The sequence below is a fragment of the Pristiophorus japonicus genome, chromosome 22 (assembly GCF_044704955.1).
Source record: "Pristiophorus japonicus isolate sPriJap1 chromosome 22, sPriJap1.hap1, whole genome shotgun sequence".
Taxonomy (NCBI): Eukaryota; Metazoa; Chordata; class Chondrichthyes; family Pristiophoridae; genus Pristiophorus; species Pristiophorus japonicus.
Genome location: NC_091998.1, coordinates 41,978,266 through 41,996,135, shown reverse-complemented (window position 1 = coordinate 41,996,135; position 17,870 = coordinate 41,978,266). Strand labels below are relative to the sequence as shown.

The 17,870-nt window shown below is 46.2% G+C and overlaps 1 protein-coding gene across 3 annotated transcripts in view; it reads left to right on the top strand.

The window, feature by feature from the left end:
- The window catches only part of tacc1 (transforming, acidic coiled-coil containing protein 1), a 220,533-nt gene that overhangs the window by 142,815 nt on the left and 59,848 nt on the right, over window positions 1-17,870 (top strand). For all 3 annotated transcript variants that reach the window (XM_070865966.1, XM_070865964.1, XM_070865965.1), the window contains one exon: window positions 9,383-9,443. In XM_070865966.1, coding sequence (XP_070722067.1) covers window positions 9,383-9,443 — 61 coding nt within the window. The remainder of the gene's footprint in view (window positions 1-9,382; window positions 9,444-17,870) is intronic.

Genomic DNA, 17,870 nt, shown 5'->3' with positions numbered 1-17,870 from the left:
TTAAAAGCCAGCAAAGAATGACTAAAAAAAATAATAGAGAGGGAAGATAGATTGTGAAAGTAAACTAGCACAAAATAAAGAAACAGAGTAAGAGTTTTTACAGGTATATAAAAAGGAAAAGAATGGCTAAAGTAAATGTTGGTCCCCTAGAGGATGAGAGTGGGGAATTAATAATGGGGAACAGGGAAATGGCAGAGACGTTGAACAAATATTTTGTGTCGGTCTTCATAGTAGAAGACACTAAAAACATCCCAATAGTGGATAATCAAGGGGCTATAGGGAGAGAGGAACTTAATACTATCACTAAAGAAGTCGTACTCGGTAAAATAATGGGACTAAAGTTGGAGAAGTCCCGTGGACCCGATGGCTTACATCTTAAGAGAAGTGGCTGCAGAGATAGTGGATGCAATCTACCAAAATTGCCTGGATTCTGGAGAGGTCCCAGTGGATTGGAAAACCGCAAATGTAACGCCCCTATGTAAAAAAAACGAGGCAGACAGAAAGCAGGAAACTACAGATCAGTTAGCCTAACATCCGTCTCTGTCATTGGGAAAATGCTGGAGTCCATCATTAAGGAAACAGTAGCAGGGCATTTGGATAAACATAATTTAATCAAACAGAGTCAGCATGGTTTTATGAAAGGGAAATCAAGTTTGACAAATTTGCTGGAGTTCTTTGAGGATGTAACAAGCAGGGTGGATAAGGGGGGTGTATTTGGATTTGGATTTCCAGAAAGCATCCGATAAGGTGCCAGATAAAAGGTTACTGCACAAGATAAAAGTTCACGGGATTGGGGGTAATATATTAGCATGGATAGAGGATTGGCTAACTAACAGAAAACAGAGAGTCGGGATAAATGGGTCATTTTCCGGTTGGCAAACAGTAACTAATGGGGTGCCGCAGGGATCGGTGCTGGGGCCTCAACTATTTACAATCTATATTAATGACTTGGATGAAGGGACCGAGTGCAATGTAGCCAAGTTTGCTGATGATACAAAGATGGGTGGGAAAGCAAATTGTGAGGACACAAAAACATCTGCAAAGGGATATAGACAGGGTAAGTGAGTGGGCAAAAATTTGGCAGATGGAGTATAATGTGATAAAAATGTGAGGTTATCCACTTTGGCAGAAAAAATAGAAAAGCAAATTATAATTTAAATGGAGAAAAATTGCAAAGTGCTGCAGTGCAGAGGGACCTGGGGGTCTTTGTGCATGAAACATAAAAAGTTAGTATACAGGTACAGCAAGTGATCAGGGAGGCAAATGGAATGTTGGTCTTTATTGCAAGGGGGATAGAGTATAAAAGCAGAGAAGTCCTGCTACAACTGTACAGGGTATTGGTGAGGCCACACGTAGAGTACTGCATACAGTTTTGGTCTCCGTATTTAAGGAAGGATATACTTGCATTGGAGGCTGTTCAAAGAAGGTTCACCAGGTTGATTCTGGAAATGAGGGGGTTGACTTATGAAAATAGGTTGAGCAGGTTGGGCCTATTCTCATTGGAGTTCAGAAGAATGAGAGGTGATTTTATCAAAACATATAAGATAATGAGGGGGCTCGACAAGGTGGGTGCAGAGAAGATATTTCCACTCGTAGGGGAAACTAAAACTAGGGGGCATAGTCTCATAATAAGGGGCTGCCTATTTAAAACTGAGATGAGGAGGAATTTCTTCTCTCAGATGGTTGTAAATCTGTGGAATTCTCTGCCCCAGAGAGCTGTGGAGGCTGGGTCATTGAATATATTTAAGGCGGAGATAGACAAATCTTTGAGCGATAAGGGAGTAAAGGGTTATGGGGAGCGGGCAGGGAAATGGATCTCAGTCCATGATCAGATCAGCCATGATCTTATTAAATGGCGGAGCGGCCAAATGGCCTACTCCTGCTCCTATTTCTTATGTTCTTATATCTCCTTATGTATCAAATTTTGTTTGATAACGCTCCTTTAAAGCACCTTGGGATGCTTTGCAATGTTAAAGGCGCTATATAAATGCAATTATTGACTTTATCATCAATGAAATGGAAGTCCTAGACAGGCTAATTGAACTCAAAGCAAATAGATCCCAGAGGACAGATTCATTTATCCCGGACATTGAAAGAGATTTGTGAAACACTTGCAGTCATTATGAGGGTGTTACTGGACATAGGAGAGACAGCAGACAGTTGGAAACAGGCTAATGCGGTGTCTATATTCAAAAAGGGTGACTGAACAGACACGGGCAACAACAGATCCATTAGTCTTCTATTCCATGTAAAATAATGGAACTGATTATCTGAATTAAACGTGAGGATCATCTGTGTAACACTAGCCTAGTTATCAGCAGTTACAATTGATTCCAAAGGGGAACGGCCTGGCCCGTCTAACCCCCTCAACTTTGTTGAGGTCTGCTTCCACGATCTGGCCCCTCACTATCTTGGTAACCTCCTCCAGCCCTACAACCCCATCCGGAATCTCTGCACTCCTTCAATCAGACCTCTTGCACATTCTCCGATTATAATCGCTCCACCATCGGTGACACTGCCTTCAGCTGCCTAGGCCCTAAGTCGTGGAGGTCACTCCCTAAAACTCTCCGCCTCTCCATCTCTCTCTTCTCCTTCAAGACGCTCGCTGACCTACATTGGCTCCCGGTTAAGCAACACCTCGTTTTCAAAATTCTCATCCTGGTTTACAAACCCCTCCATGGCCTAGCCCCTCCCTATCTCTGTAATCTCTTCCAGCCCCACAATCCCCCTCAGATGTCTGCGCTCCTCTAATTCTGCCCTCTTGAGCATCCCTGATTATAATCGCTCAACCATCGGTGGCCGTGCCTTCTGTTGCCTGGGCCCTAAGCTCTGGAGCTCCCTCCCTAAACCTCTCCACCTCTCTACCTCTCTTTCGTCCTTCAAGACACTCCTTAAAACCTATCTCTTTAACCAAGATTCCTGCTGTAATTCCTTCTTGTGTTATGTGGTGTCAAATGTATTTATTTTTTTCTTATAATACACCTGTGAGGTGCCTTGGGACGTTTTACTGCGTTAAAGGCACGATATAAATACAAACCTACCAATTTGACCAAGCTTTGGTTCACCTGTTCTAATGTCTCCTTATATGGCTCAGTGTCACATAACATAAGAATTAGGACAGGAGTAGGCCATTCGGCCCCTCGAGCCTGCTCCGCCATTCAATGAGATCCTGGCCGATCTTCTATGGCTGATGTTGTTTGGTAATGCTCCTGTGACATGCCTTTAAAAGAGCTATATAAATACAAGTTGTTGTTGAGGTAAGCCTTGAGCGGTGACGTGTTTCAATTTCCTATCGGCTTTTGACAAAGTTTACACAATGGGCTCATATTCAATGAAACTGAAAGCTAGGAGGAAGTAGGCCAAACCCTGGGAATGGAGAAGAAACTGGGTGAAGGGTCGGCATTAACAAGTATTTGTTGGAGGAGTTATTTCAGAGTCGGGTGGGGGTGGGGGTGGGGTGGTGATCAGTACTGAGAGCGATGCCTCAGGTCACAGTGCTGGGACCGCTACTGTTTCTAATGAAAGAATTGACCTCAACTCCGAAACTTGATGCAAAGTGGTGAAGGTTGCGGATGCCACTAAATGAAATGGGGCAGTGGAGACAGCTTCAAGAGTGTAGAGGAATTGGAGAAAATGTGTAACTGTAGAACAAAAACGGCAGATGATATTTAATGCAGAGAGATGTCAAGTCTTGACGCTAAGTCTATCCAACCGATGCTGAGCGACAATCAACAAATTCAAGAGGATGTTCAGCTACACGGCGGAAACAGTGGACTGTATAGTAGAGGAGGTAATCAAATGTTCAGTGCTGTGGTCAGATGCTGGATGCTGATCACGTCCAGTTCTGGTCACCAAGGTACAAGAGAGACAGTCAAGCACTGGAGCTGGAGCAGAACCACGCCCCTGATCTCCAGTGTCGGGAGTCTTAAGTTATGAGGCACCTATGTGGAGAGACTGGAGAAGCTGGGGTTGTTCTCCTTGGAGCAGAGAAGGTGGAGAAGAGATTTGATCGAGGGGCTCAAAATTATGAGGGGTCTGGACAGAGCAGATAGAGAGAGAAACTGTTCCCATTGGCGGTAGGGTCGAGGACCAGAGGACACAGATTTAAGGCGATTGGCAGAAAAACCAAAGGCGACAGGAGGGTAATCCTTTTTTAAGCAGCGAGTGGTTAGGATCTGGAATGCGCTGCCTGAGAGGGTGGTGGAGGCAGAACTCAATCGCTGCTTTCAAAAGGGAATAGGATAAACACCTGAAGGAAAACAAATTGCAGAGCTACGGGGAAAGGGCGGGGGAGTGGGACTGGCTGAAGAGCTCTTGCAGAGAGCCGGCACGGGCTCGATGGGCCGAATGGCTGCCTCCTGTGCTGTAACCAACCTTGAGCTGCTCAGCCAGGATAAGTGAATAATGAATAGGTGATCTTGTAAAGGGTATAGAAACAGTTACCTCTGAATACCACCTCAAATTAAATTGCACAAGTAGACACAAGAACATAAGAAATAGGAGCAGGAGAAGGCCATTTGGCCCCTCGAGCCTGCTCTGCCATTCAATGAGATCATGGCTGATCTACCTTGACTTCACCATCCCCACATCCCTTGATTGCCTTAATATCAAAATCTGTGCCTTGAATATACTCAACGACTGAGTAGAACCGAGGGACACAGGTTCAGATGAGAAAAGGGTCATTTTTGGGAAAGATATCAAGAAGTTTTTTTTCCCCACACAAAACGTGATCAAGATGTGGAATAAACCCCCAGATAGAGCAGGGGGTCCCTGGAAGCATTTGGGAAACAATCGGCTGTTCAAACATTCGGATCTCTCTGGATGGATAGTTTAATAGTCTTGTGATCGTTGGCTCTGCCCCTCGGTGTTTGAATGCCATGTGGCTATCCTGGTCCGGGTGACACTGCAGCATGGCTATTCTGTGAACCCTGGGTGTGCAGACCCCTCAGTGCACTGGGACACTACTATACCACCGAGACAACAGTTGATGGTGTTCCACCTCCGGAGCGATCCCTGTGCGTTTCTGAGCATTTTTGATCCATCTGTGGATGCACTAATTCTACTTTTGCCCACTTAAATGTGTTTTGCGGCTAATTCCTTTAAACTGGAGCCGACCCATCTCTGCGCTGATTTATATTTGATTAAGTGACTTTCCTTGTATGCGCTTCATTGATGAATACAAATTGCACAGTATTCACTCCGGATTAGCAGCCATCGTGCAAACAGTCCGTTGTTTGTTTGGCCCGAGACTCCCTGTCATCTCTACATGAAACATTGTCGTCTGGGGGGGGGGGGAAAGGGAGCGTCTTGAAGGAGATTAAAGAGCTCCGAGCCAGGGACAATTTGTTTCATCAGGCAATACAATTGCGCATCATTTTCTTTGGTTATTGTCCTTTATAGTTACAGGACGACTTTTTAAAATGTTCTAAACTCGATCTGACTGGACGGTCCTGTTTGTTGATTAATGACGGAGTGGAACGTAGCTGTTGCTGGAGCACTTGCTGGAGCACTGTTAAAGGGGCACTGTTGCCTAGTGACATGCCTTTGAGGGGAGTACTGAGGTAGTGGGGAGGGGGTTGGGGGGGGGGGGGGGGGCGTTGTTGTCGTTGGTAACCTGCCTCAGAAATGTTTCAATCGGCAATCAAAACTTCCAAGAAGCGAACTGCATTGCAAATCCATGACACTTAATGTTCAAACGTATCAGAATCCCCAAAATGGCCCTTTTTAACCATTTGGTCCCAAGTTGGTGACTGATCAGCAATAACAACAGCAACTTTCATTTATATAGTGCCTTTAACCTCATAAACCATCGCAAGGCGCTTCACAGGAGCGTAATCCGACAACAAAATTGATACTGAGCCAAAGGAGACGACATTAGGACAGGTGACCAAAAGCTTGGTCAAAGAGCTAGGTTTTAAGAAACGTCTTAAATAAGAACATAACATAAGAATTAGGAGCAGGAGTAGGCCACACGGCCCCTTGAGCCTGCTCCCCCATTTAATAAGATCATGGGCTAATCTTCGACCTCAACTCCACTTTCCCGTCCGATCTCCATACCCCTTGATTCCCCCAGACTCCAAAAATCTATTGATCTCAGCCTTGAATATATTTAGAGACTCGGCATCCAGAGCCCTCTAGAGCAGAGAATTGCAAAGATAGGAGGGCAGAAAGATGGAGAGGCGGAGCGCTTTAGGGAGGGAAATCCAGGGCCAACGGCCTCAACAACTGAAGACACGGCCACCAGTGGAGGGCTCAAGAAAGTTGGGGATGCAGAAGAGAGCAGAATTGGAGGAACACAGAGTTCTGCAAGGGTTGTAGGGCTGCAGGAGATGAAAGCACGGCCGCCGATGACAGAGCGATTAAAATCGGAGGGGGATGCACAAGATGGCCAGAATTGGAGGAGCGCAGAGATCTCTGAGGGTTGAGGGAGGTTAGAGAGATAGGGAGGGGCGAGGGCACTGGAGGGCTTTGAACACAAAGATGAAAATGTCACAAATGAGGCATTGCCCGATCGGGAGCCAATGTAGGTCAGCGAGCACAGGGGTGATGGGTGAATGGGACTTGGTGCGAGTTAGGACTCGGGACAGCCGAGGTTTGGATGAGCTGCAGTTTCTGGAGAGTGGAGGATGAGAGGCCGGCCAGGAGAGCGTTGGAATAGTCGAGTCTGGAGGTGACAAGAGGACGGACGATAAACTATAACTAATACAAGGAAAGCAGCATCCTGGGGAGGATGATAGGATAGCTTTAACTTTTTGATTTCGGCTCAGCATTAAACCAGCAAAAAGGAGTTTTGTATATTTTTCCGATTTGATGCATTGTGAAGCTCGGGAAATGACTGGTCTCTTGTGAAGTACATGTTTCTGTTGCTTAATGACCACTGTGTTTCTGTAATTGATACCTTGAACAACACACAACATTCTTACAGGGATTGACAGGGTAGATGCAGGGAGGATGTTTCCCCCGGGCTGAGGAGTCTAGAACCAGGGGTCACAGTCTCAGAATAAGGGGTCGGCCATTTAGAACTGAGATGAGGAGAAATTCCTTCACTCAGAGGGAGGTGAATCTCTGGAATTCTCTACCCCAGAGGGCTGTGGAGGCTCAGTCTTTGAGTATATTCAAGGCAGAGATCGATAGATTTTTGGATATTTAGGGAATCAAGGGATATGGCGATAGTGCAGGAAAGTGGAGTTGAGGTCGAAGATCAGCCATGATCTTATTGAATGGCGGAGCAGGCTCGAGGGGCTTATGTGAAGCAAAGTCATTCATTGGAGATCCTTTTGTGGTGACAATGACTATTGAAAAACGGTATTATTTTTGTCAGTGATGAATGAATCATCCTTTGTCTGGGTCATTGGTTGCCAACGAACCCTCCCTGTTGCCCAGACCACAACCTTCGCCTGATTGAGAGGGTTGGCAGACAGGGAGGTGAATGTGCTGCCTTTGCTAACTTTAGCGTAAAGACATTATAAAGTGCCCTTTATTCAAATGGACTTTTTCACTAACGAGGCAGTGCATATTCCACCTTTGACAGGAATTTCACCCTAATTAGCAGCCGAGGCCTCACCTCATTTCCTCTCTGGTTCTTTTGCTAATTTTTAAAAATCGGTGACTCCTTGTTACTGACCCGCTTGCCATCATACAGCAACAACAGCCATTTATTTTCCCCAACCCGAACCTCCCAGGGGCTAAATATTTTCTAAGAACATAAGAATTAGGAGCAGGAGTCGGCCATTCGGCCCCTCGAGCCTGCTCCGCCATTCAATAAGATCATGGCTGATCTTCTACCTCAACTCCACTTTCCTGCCCGATCCCCAGATCCCTTGATTCCCCTAGAGTCCAAAAATCAATCGATCGCAGCCTTGAATATATTCAATGATGCAACATCCACAGCGCTTTGAGGTAGAGAATTCCAAAGACTTACAACCCTCTTTGTGAAGAAATTCCTCCTCATCTCAGTCTAAAATGGCTGACCCCTTATCCTGAGACTGTGCCCCCTAGTTCTAGACTCTCCAGCCAGAGGGAAACAACCTCTCAGCATCTACCCTGTCAATCCCCCTCAGAATCTTATATATGTTTCAATCAAATCGCAGCTCCTTCTGCTAAACTCCAAAGAGTACAGGCCCCATTCCACTCAATCTCTCCTCACAGGAGAACCCTGTTATGCTGATCTTGATGAACACCCATAATGTAGGAGTAGATGGAGGAGGTTGGGGAAGGTCCGCTATGACTGTTTCTGGCAATCAGCATTGCCATTGTGTTTAAGGGTTTGAGCGATTCACCAAAAAGCGTCAGCTTGTGCCTTCGAATTGAAATGTTTGCTGAACTAATTAACAAATTGGATTTTCACGTCCCCAGACATCATGCTCAAAATCACTAGAACAGAAGTATCTGCAAGCACTACCGGGATCAAAATCCTCACCTACTCCATCATGCCTACCTGAACGTGTATCCATATATAAAAGAAAGCATGTATGTTCTGGTTATTGGGCTGCGGTTTGTAAACTTGGGGACTGGTTAAGCAACGCCTCGGTTTAAAAATTCTCACGCTTGTTTTCAAATCCCTCCATGGCCTCGCCCCTCCCTATCTCTGTTACCTCCTCCAGCCCCACAACCCCCCCCCCCCCCCAATGTCTGCGCTTCTCCAATTCTGCCCTCTTGAGCATCCCTGATTGTAATCGTTCAACCATCAGTGGCCGTGCGTAGGGCCCAAGCTCTGGAACTCCCTGCCTAAACCTCTTCGCCTCTCTTTCCTCCTTCAAGACACTCCTTAAAACCTACTGCCCTAATGTCTCCTTATGCGGCTCGGTGTCAAATTTTTTGTCTATAACACGCCTTGGGACCGTTCACTACGTTAAAGGCGCTATATAAATACAAGTTGTTTGTACTGAGTGCATTTGGCTCAATTCACAGCAAAATACCTGTGAATGTTGAGTTTTAAAGTACAAATAAAACGTAGAGCTTGTAAGCAGAACAGCACGACTAAACTTTGCTCGCGGCGATTGTCTTGCCCGCACCTCAGTCAGCACGGAGGGATAGTATCTCGATTGGGTAAAATGAGATTGTCTGGGCATTGTATTTGCAGAATCAACCTGTATGTAACATTAATTTGCACCGACCGGGAGGCTGGAACTGTGCTGGCATGCAATGAAATTAAAGCTTCCTTTTTATTTCAGTCTCTTGCATTTCAAGCAAATTCTATTTCTCGTTCCTTTTGACTATTAACAGCCCACATGCTAAGCATGCGCATTGGCTCTGTGAGTTATTCAAACCGAGGTCAGATGATATCTTGTGCTCGCTGTATGCAACGATGTGATTTGACTGTTCTCCTGTATTTTTTTTTCCCCTCTCTTTTCTCTCTCTCTCTCTCTCTCTCTCTGTGAAGGAATGCTTGCCGGGTGAAGAAGTATGAAAATCAGTCTCTGGTGTTGGATGTGTGCCAGCAGGTAATTTTCCATGTTGTTTGGTCAAAGCGGGGAAATTCCACCCTTGTCTTATCACATGGTGATTGAGCAGAAATACCATCGTGCCTGTGGTGTATACGCCAGTGGTGTATACACCTGTGAGGATGCTCTCACATTTGTGGAGCGGTTGCACTGGGAGTGGCTTAGCCAGTCACATGATGTTCACAAGACTCAATAAAACCCCAGCCAGTTGAGTTTATGTCATCCACGATGAGGTATGCAGTTGTGAGCCTAGTGGATGAACTGGTAATGTGTAGTGTGATTGTTAAACCTTTGTTAATAAACCAACTAGTTCTTAATAGCAATGTGTTGCTATGAATTCTTAAGCAAAGAACCCATGAAGCAAGTACATGACAGTGCCCTTTGATCAGATTTCATCACTCGGCCCACCCACCCATCTAGAATCAGTGAGTACAAGAAGCTTACTCTGATTGTGTACATACCTCGGTCTTGTGGGTTTCCTCCTTCACAGCTTTGCCTAGCGACAGTGCCCGCTTCACATCGTCTGTGCCTGTTGCAAGCCTTTTATCCTGACTGTGAATCGCTGCAGAGTGGCTGCACTGCCCAAGAGGAGTGATGATGCCCCAGCAGAATAGCAATCCCATGGAGGTGGACCACGACCAGGTGTTTTTTTTGAGGGTTTGAAGTGTCCCTGTGGCCAGGCACTCCCAGTGTGATTGGAAACTGAACCTGTACCTCATATGCATAGCCAATAGTTCCGTGCTACGTGGCTGGTGATCAGGCTGGTTTGTGGCCTAACCAGACCAGGAGTAGGGTGGGTGGGGCGGGGTAGGGTGGAGGAGGAGGAGGAGAGGAGGACGATCTCCATCTAGCCCTGCTGGTGTACATGCAAGTAGTTTTCATTGCTCCATCTAGTACCTTATAACCCATATTTTGGTCGGTCCTTACACCAGAGTTTTCTGACTACTTTATAAATCCAGTTCAAACTTGCATTTATATAGCGCCTTTAACAACCTCAGCAGGTCCCGAAGCGCTTCACAGCCAATGAAGTACTTCTGAATTGCAGTCACGGTTGTAATGAAGAGACACGGCAGAAAATTTGGCCCACAAACTGCAATGAGATAAATAATCTGTTTTTTAGTACTGTTGGCCAGGAGATGGGGAGGAATCCTTTACTCAACTTTGAAATAGTGCCATGGAATCTTTTACGTCCACCTGAGAGAGCAGACAGAGCATCGGTTAAATATCTCATTCAAAAGACTCCCTCAGCACTGCACTGGAGTGTCAGCCTAGATTCTGGTCTCTGGAATGGGGGCTGAACCCATGATCTTCTGGCGCAGAGATGAGAGAGCTGCCACGGAAACCAGGCTAACCCTTCCACTTACCGAGCGGCATTCACAGAGCTCGAATATTCTGTTGCTCCCATCATATTTCCAAAAATAAACACCAGGACTGACAACAGGGTTCGTTTACCAGTCTGGTGCTGCCATTGAAGAGTTGCACTTGAGGGGGGCATGGATTGGAGGCAAGGATACAAGATACAACACTGGAGCCTCTCTCCAATGTGTTCGGTTTGCTCCGTTGAACATGAACCTGTGCCAGAGTCGGGCATTAACTTTCGGGGACACTTGAGTTGGCATGGACAGAAGCAAAATACTGCGGAGGCTGGATTCTGAAATAAAAACCGAAAGTGCTGGAAATCTCCCGATCAGGCAGCATCTGTGGAGAGAGACAGTGTTAATGTTTCATAGAAACATAGAAAATAGGTGCAGGAGTAGGCCTTTCGGCCCTTCGAGCCTGCACCACCATTCAATAAGATCATGGCTGATCATTCAGTACCCCATTCCTGCTTTCTCTCCATACTCCCTGATCCCTTTAGCTGTAAGGGCCACATCTAACTCCCTTTTGAATATATCTAACGAACTGGCCTCAACAACTTTCTGTGGTAGACAATTCCACAGGTTCACAATTCTCTGAGTGAAGAAGTTTCTCCTCATCTCGGTCCTAAATGGCTTACCCCTTATCCTTAGACTGTGACCCCTGGTTCTGGACTTCCCCAACATCGGGAACATTCTTCCTGCCTCTAACCTGTCCAATCCCGTCAGAATTTTATATGTTTCTATGAGATCCCCTTTCATTCTTCTAAACTCCAGTGAATACAGGCCCAGTCGATCCAGTCTTTCTTCATATATAGTCCTACCATCCCGGGAATCAGTCTGGTGAACCTTCGCTGCAATCCCTCAATAGCAAGAACATCCTTCCTCAAATTAGGAGACCAAAACTGAACACAATATTCCAGTTGAGACCTCACCAAGGCCCTGTACAACTGCAGTAAGACCTCTCTCCTCCTATACTCAAATCCCCTAGCTATGAAGGCCAACATACCATTTGCCTTCTTCACTGCCTGCTGTACCTGCATGCCAACTTTCAATGACTGATGTACCATGACACCCAGGTCTCATTGCACCGGTGACCCTTTGTCAGAACTCAGGGGTAGTTGTGAGGGAGATGTTCTTTAGCAGGTTTTGGCTTTCTGCTCATGCCCAAACCAAAATGGGGCATTGGGCAGGTTATTGTTTTACTTTTGAGGGCTTCCTTTTCTAAGTTCCTACATTACAACAGTGACTACACTTCAAAAGTACTTCGTTGGCTGGAAAGCGCTTTGGGGCGCCCTGTGGTCGTGAAAGGCACTATATAAATGCAAGTCTTCCTTGGTTATTTTCGGTGCTGTGTTTTCCCATGCTGACCGGAGCTGCTCCTTCGGACAGCGTAGCTTTGGTGAAGTCGTGTTACTACACCGAGCACGATGGTGACACACACAGTGACAACATCGTGTTGTTCTGCTGACGTCACGTCTGCCTGGACAAACTGTTAATTTGTCAGCTTAACCTAGAACCCCAAAGCAGCCATGGAAAGACATCTCACTGTACTAGATACATCGTCATGGCAATGCTGTAGCAGAGTTTTCAGCTGGGTTGGTCCAGGGCTGAGCCATCGCGAAACCTCCCAAATGCAGCAACAATCCCTCATCAACTTCACTCAATGGGAACGGTAGCGTAGTGGTTACTGGTTACGGGGCTAGTAATCCAGAGGCCTGGACTAATGCAGGGACATGAGTTCAAATCCCACCAGGGCAGCTGGGGAATTTAAATTCAGTTAATTGAATATATCAGTATGGTGATTGTGTAACTACCAGATTGTCGTAAAAACCCATCGGGTTCACTAATTCCCTTTAGGGAAGGAAATCTGCCGCCCTTACCCGGTCTGGCCGATATGTGACTCCAGATCCACAGCAATGTGGTTGGCCCTTAACTGCCCCCTGAAATGGCCCAGTGAGACACTCAGTTATCAAGAAGGTGGCTCACCACCACCTTCTTGAGGGCAGTTAGGGACAGGCAATAAATGCCGGCCTTGCCAGCGACTCCCAAATCCCGTGAACAAAGCAAAAAAAAAAATTGTGCGCCGGGCTCAACTAAGGAGCATCATTAGCGCAAACATTTGAGTGAAGAAACTATCCAGGAATTCCATTACACATTGCATTTCCCTGCAACTTCACTAACCTGCCAGGAGTACGGACAGCATGAAATGGCTGAGAGAGAGTTACACACGTTTAGCAAGTTCTGATCACAAACTGGAAAGGTTCGCACATCCTTCCATAAGCTGAGAGAGGCAGCCCCAGCTTTGAACTTGCTCTGAGCAGCATGTTTTTACTGATGAAAACTTTCAGCGGCTGCCCCATTGCAGTTTTGCTGGAGGGTGGTGTTGCCATCGATGAGACTTTCCATTGGGGCTTCACAACTCCCAGCGTTTCCAGACAGCTTTCTGCTGCCGTCACTAGGAAGGGGTCCACGGCAGTGCCCAGCTGACTCGAGGTCCGGGCAACTGTTGCACAGAGTTCTCGGTTAATTTAACAGACTGGAACACAGCACAGAATTACAGTTAAAAAGGAATAAAGTGTACTCCGTGATAAGAGTAACGATACTTCGCTGTGGAAAAATAATACAAGAATGAGTGCTTTGCCTTAGAGGGAGTGCAACGAAGGTTCACCAGACTGATTCCTGGGATTGTCCAATGAGGAGAGATTGAGTAGACTAGGCTGACATTCCCTAGAGTTTAGAAGAATGAGAGGTGATCTCATTGAAATTTACAAAATTCTTACAGGGCTTGACAGGGTAGATACAGGGAGGATGTTTTCCCCCGGGCTGGGGAGTCTAGAACCAGGGGTCACAGTCTCAGATTAAGGGGTCGGCCATTTAGGACTGAGATGAGGAGAAATTTCTTCACTCAGAGGGTGGTGAATCTTTGGAATTCTCTGCCCCAGAGGCCTGTGGAGGCTCAGTCGTTGAGTATATTCAAGGCTGAGATCGATAGATTTTTGAATATTAAGGGAATCGAGGGATATGGGGACAGTGCAGGAAAGTGGGGTTGAGGTCGAAGATCAGCCGTGACCTCATTGAATGGTGGAGCAGGCTCGAGGGGCCAAATGGCCAACTCTCCTGCTCCTTCATACGTTCTTATGTAACATGGGCCAGACCTGGCTTATAGGGGCCTGTTGATGGGAAGCAAGTGGTTGACTTAGAAACAAAATACTAAGAGATGTAACACTTACATATTTATTGTATAACATCCTGTGTGTTATGCAGATACAACATGTTGCATATTGTACAATATGTTCACTAATTCTAAACTCCTTGTAAACATTACATAACTCACACATCTTTTGTGGCAATGCAAGTCGGAGTGTTACAACCTGAAATGCAAAATGTATTATTATTCTTTGTTAAATAACCTGAGAGTCTCCTCTGTGCTAATGAAAATACAGCTTCAGTTTCCCAAGTCTTGCTTTTTCTCATGCCCGACAGTACCCTGGTCAATCCACACTGTGCCCTCTCTTCCCTCAACGTCCTTTCTATCGAAGAAGCCCAAAACAGCATCCATTACTTCAAACGTGGTCCTACTAAGATTTCATGTAGATTCACCATAAGATCTCAACTTATATCTCGTGCCACATAACTCGGTATTCCATTCGTTTTTTTTTAAAGATGTCATCGCACCAGAGAAGGTACAGAGGAAATTTACGAGGATGTTGCCAGGACTGGAGAATTTTAGCTATGAGGAATGATTGGATAGGCTGGGGTTGTTTTCTTTGGAACAGAGGAGGCTGAGGGGAGATTTAATTGAGGTGTATAAAATTATGAGGGGCCTAGATAGAGTGGATAGAAAGGATCTATTTCCCTTAGCAGAGGGGTCAATAACCAGGGGGAAAAGATTTAAAGTAGGTTTAGAGGGCATTTGAGGGGATATTTTCACCCAGAGGGTGATGGGAGTCTGAAACTCACGGCCTGAAAGGGTGGTAGTGGCAGAAACCCTCACCGCATTTAAAAAGTACTTGGATGTGCACCTGAAGTGCCGTAAGGTACAGGGCTACGGACCAAGAGCTGGAAAGTGGGATTAGGCCGGATAGCTCTTTGTCGGCCAGCATGGACAAATGGCCTCCCTCCGTGCTGTAAACTTCTATGATTCTATGAAGGCCTTATACACTTGAGGTCTTGTGAACCTGAATTCCCAAATCCCGCTGCTCTTCCACATCACCCAGTTTCCCCACCCCCCCGCCACCCCCATATAAAGTCTACAATTTGTAACTAAAATGTTCCAGCTCACATTTACTGACAATGAATTCCCATTCTGCCATCTCATTAATATCCCTGTGTAACCTCCGCTGGTTCTCCTTCAGCTTAATTAACTTCTTTGTAAGAACATAAGAAATAGGACCAGAGTAGGCCCCTCAAGCCTGCTCCGCCATTTAATAAGGTCATGGCTGATAGAGTGTGGAGTAATTTCATCTTTAATCAACAATCACCCAGGTTAGCTGCGTCTCTCTTGTTGAAAATGGTCGTTATGTTACCGACTCTCCAATCCTCGGATACACTGCAACTCGGGAGAACCTTCAGTTTAAAATTTCCTTTATTTCCCAGGAGATCACATGGCTCCGGTTGGGGTGGAGTGCAGAATGTTTCGGTGTAAGGGGTGTCGCAGTTGTGTGGGGCGGACTGGTTGGGCTGGGTGCTCTTTGCCTTTCTGTCATTGTTCATTGTTCATAGGTTTATATGTAACCTTCAGGGCTGCTGACCGAGGGCCGTGCGGCTCTTTGTCGGCCAGCATGGACACGATGGGCCGAAATGGCCTCCTTCTGCGCTGTAAAGTTCTATGTTTCTATTTATTTAATCTTTCATCACAGCTTTAACCAATTCAGGAATTACCTCCTGACCAGGATGCTTGTCCAGTTTTTAAGCTTGGCTTCAAATGCGCGTTAATAAGAAAGAAATAACGAGAGGCAGCATTTAAAGAGGGGCAGCAAGAGAGGTGAATCCATCGGGCTATCAACTGAGGGGCTGTAAGAGGTCAGCGACAGAGCAAAACGTAAGGGCTCGGTGAGAAAGGGCCGGGGAGGGAGTAGAAATGGGTGGACCGCAAGAGAGGCTGACAGAGAGCTTCCATCCGATTTCCAACCCCTGCCACCCCGTGCAGCCTCACGAGAGATTGGTATTTATTCCAATCGTGTCCATGCCCATAAATTGTGGTAAGCCATCACAATAGGAGGCTGATGCCCAGAGAGGGAACGGGTCAGGTTGCAATCAAGGGCGACGAGGATTGGCCCATTGCTGATTGGCAAGTTTCTTTTGCCTTGCTGTAAAACACCCAATGCAAATTTATTTAGTCTTTCTGCTGTGAATTTTCCAACTGAGATCGGGGTACAGTGGCACAGTGGTGACGTTACAGGATGGGTAATCCAGAGGCCGGGACTAATGATCCAGAGACATTAGTTCAAATCCCACCACAGCAGCTGGGGAATTTAAATTCAGTTAATGAAATAAATCTGGAATAAAAATCTAGTATCAGTAACAGTGACCATGAAACTACCGGACTGTCACTAAAACCCATCGGGTTCACTAATATCCTTCAGGAAATCTGCCGCCCTTACCCGGTCTGGCCTATATGTGACTCCAAACCCACTGCAATGTGGTTGGCTCTTAACTGCCCTCTCTGGGTTCAAGGCAGCTCACCACCACCTTCTCGAGGGCAATTAGGGGTGGGAAATAAATGCCAGCCTTGCCAGCGATGCCCATAATCCCGTGAACGAATAATAAATAAATGCATCTTAGGAAAATAAATATCTGTCACAATAATGTATGAAAAAAAGACTTGCGTTTATATAGCGCCTTTCACGACCTCAGGACTTCCCAAAGTGCTTTACAGCCAATGAAGTGCGTTTAAAAAAAAAAAAGTTTAGACACTGTTGTAATGTGGGAAATACAGCAGCCAATTTGCGCACAGCAAGATCCCACAAACAGCAATGTGATAATGACCAGATAATCTGTTTTTTAGTGATGTGGATTGAAAATATTGGCCAAGACACTGGGGATAACTGCCCTGCTCTTCTTCGAAATAGTGCCATGGGATCTTTTGCAGCCACCTGAGAGAGCAGACTGGGCTTCGATTTAACGACTCATCCGAAAGACGGCACCTCTGACAGTGCGGCACTCCCTCAGCATTGCACTGGAGTGTCAGCATAGATTTTTGTGCTCAAGTCTCATAGTCTAATGGTTTAGAAAGAGCTTGCAAAGAAAAAATGAGCTGTAATTGTAGCTCTTAATAGAAACATAGAAACATAGAAATTTACAGCGCAGAAGGAGGCCATTTCGGCCCATCGTGTCCGCGCCGGTCGACAAAGAGCCGCACGGCCCTCGGTCAGCAGCCCTAAAGGTTACATGTAAACCTATGAACAATGACGGAAAGGCAAAGGGCACCCAGCCCAACCAGTCTGCCTCACACAACTGCGACACCCCTTATACTGAAACATTCTACACTCCACCCCAACCGGAGCCATGTGATCTCCTGGGAGAGGCAAAAACCAGATAAAAACCCAGGCCAATTTAGGGAGAAAAAATTTGGGGAAATTCCTCCACGACCCATCCAGGCGATCGAAACTAGTCCAGGAGATCACCCTGGCCGTATTCTATTCCCTGCAGTACTTACCATTATATCTATGCTGTCCAACAAAAGATCATCCAGTCTAATCCCAATTACCAGCTCTAGGTCCGTAATCCTGCAGGTTACGGCACTTTAAGTGCCCATCTAACCATCTCTTAAAAGTGGTGAGGGTTTCTGCATCCACCACTCTTCCAGGCAGCGAGTTCCAGATCCCCACAACCCTCTGGGGTAAAGACGCCCCCCTCTCAAATCCCCTCTAAACCTTCCACCAACCGCCTTAAAACTATGCCCCCTCGTAATAGCCTCCTCCACCAATGGAAATAGACCCACTATGTCCAGGCTCCTCAATATTTTGTACACCTCGATGAGGTCGCCTCTCAACCTCCTCTGTTCCAATGAGAACAAACCCAGCCTATCCAATTTGTTCTCATAACTAAGATTCTCCATTCCAGGCAG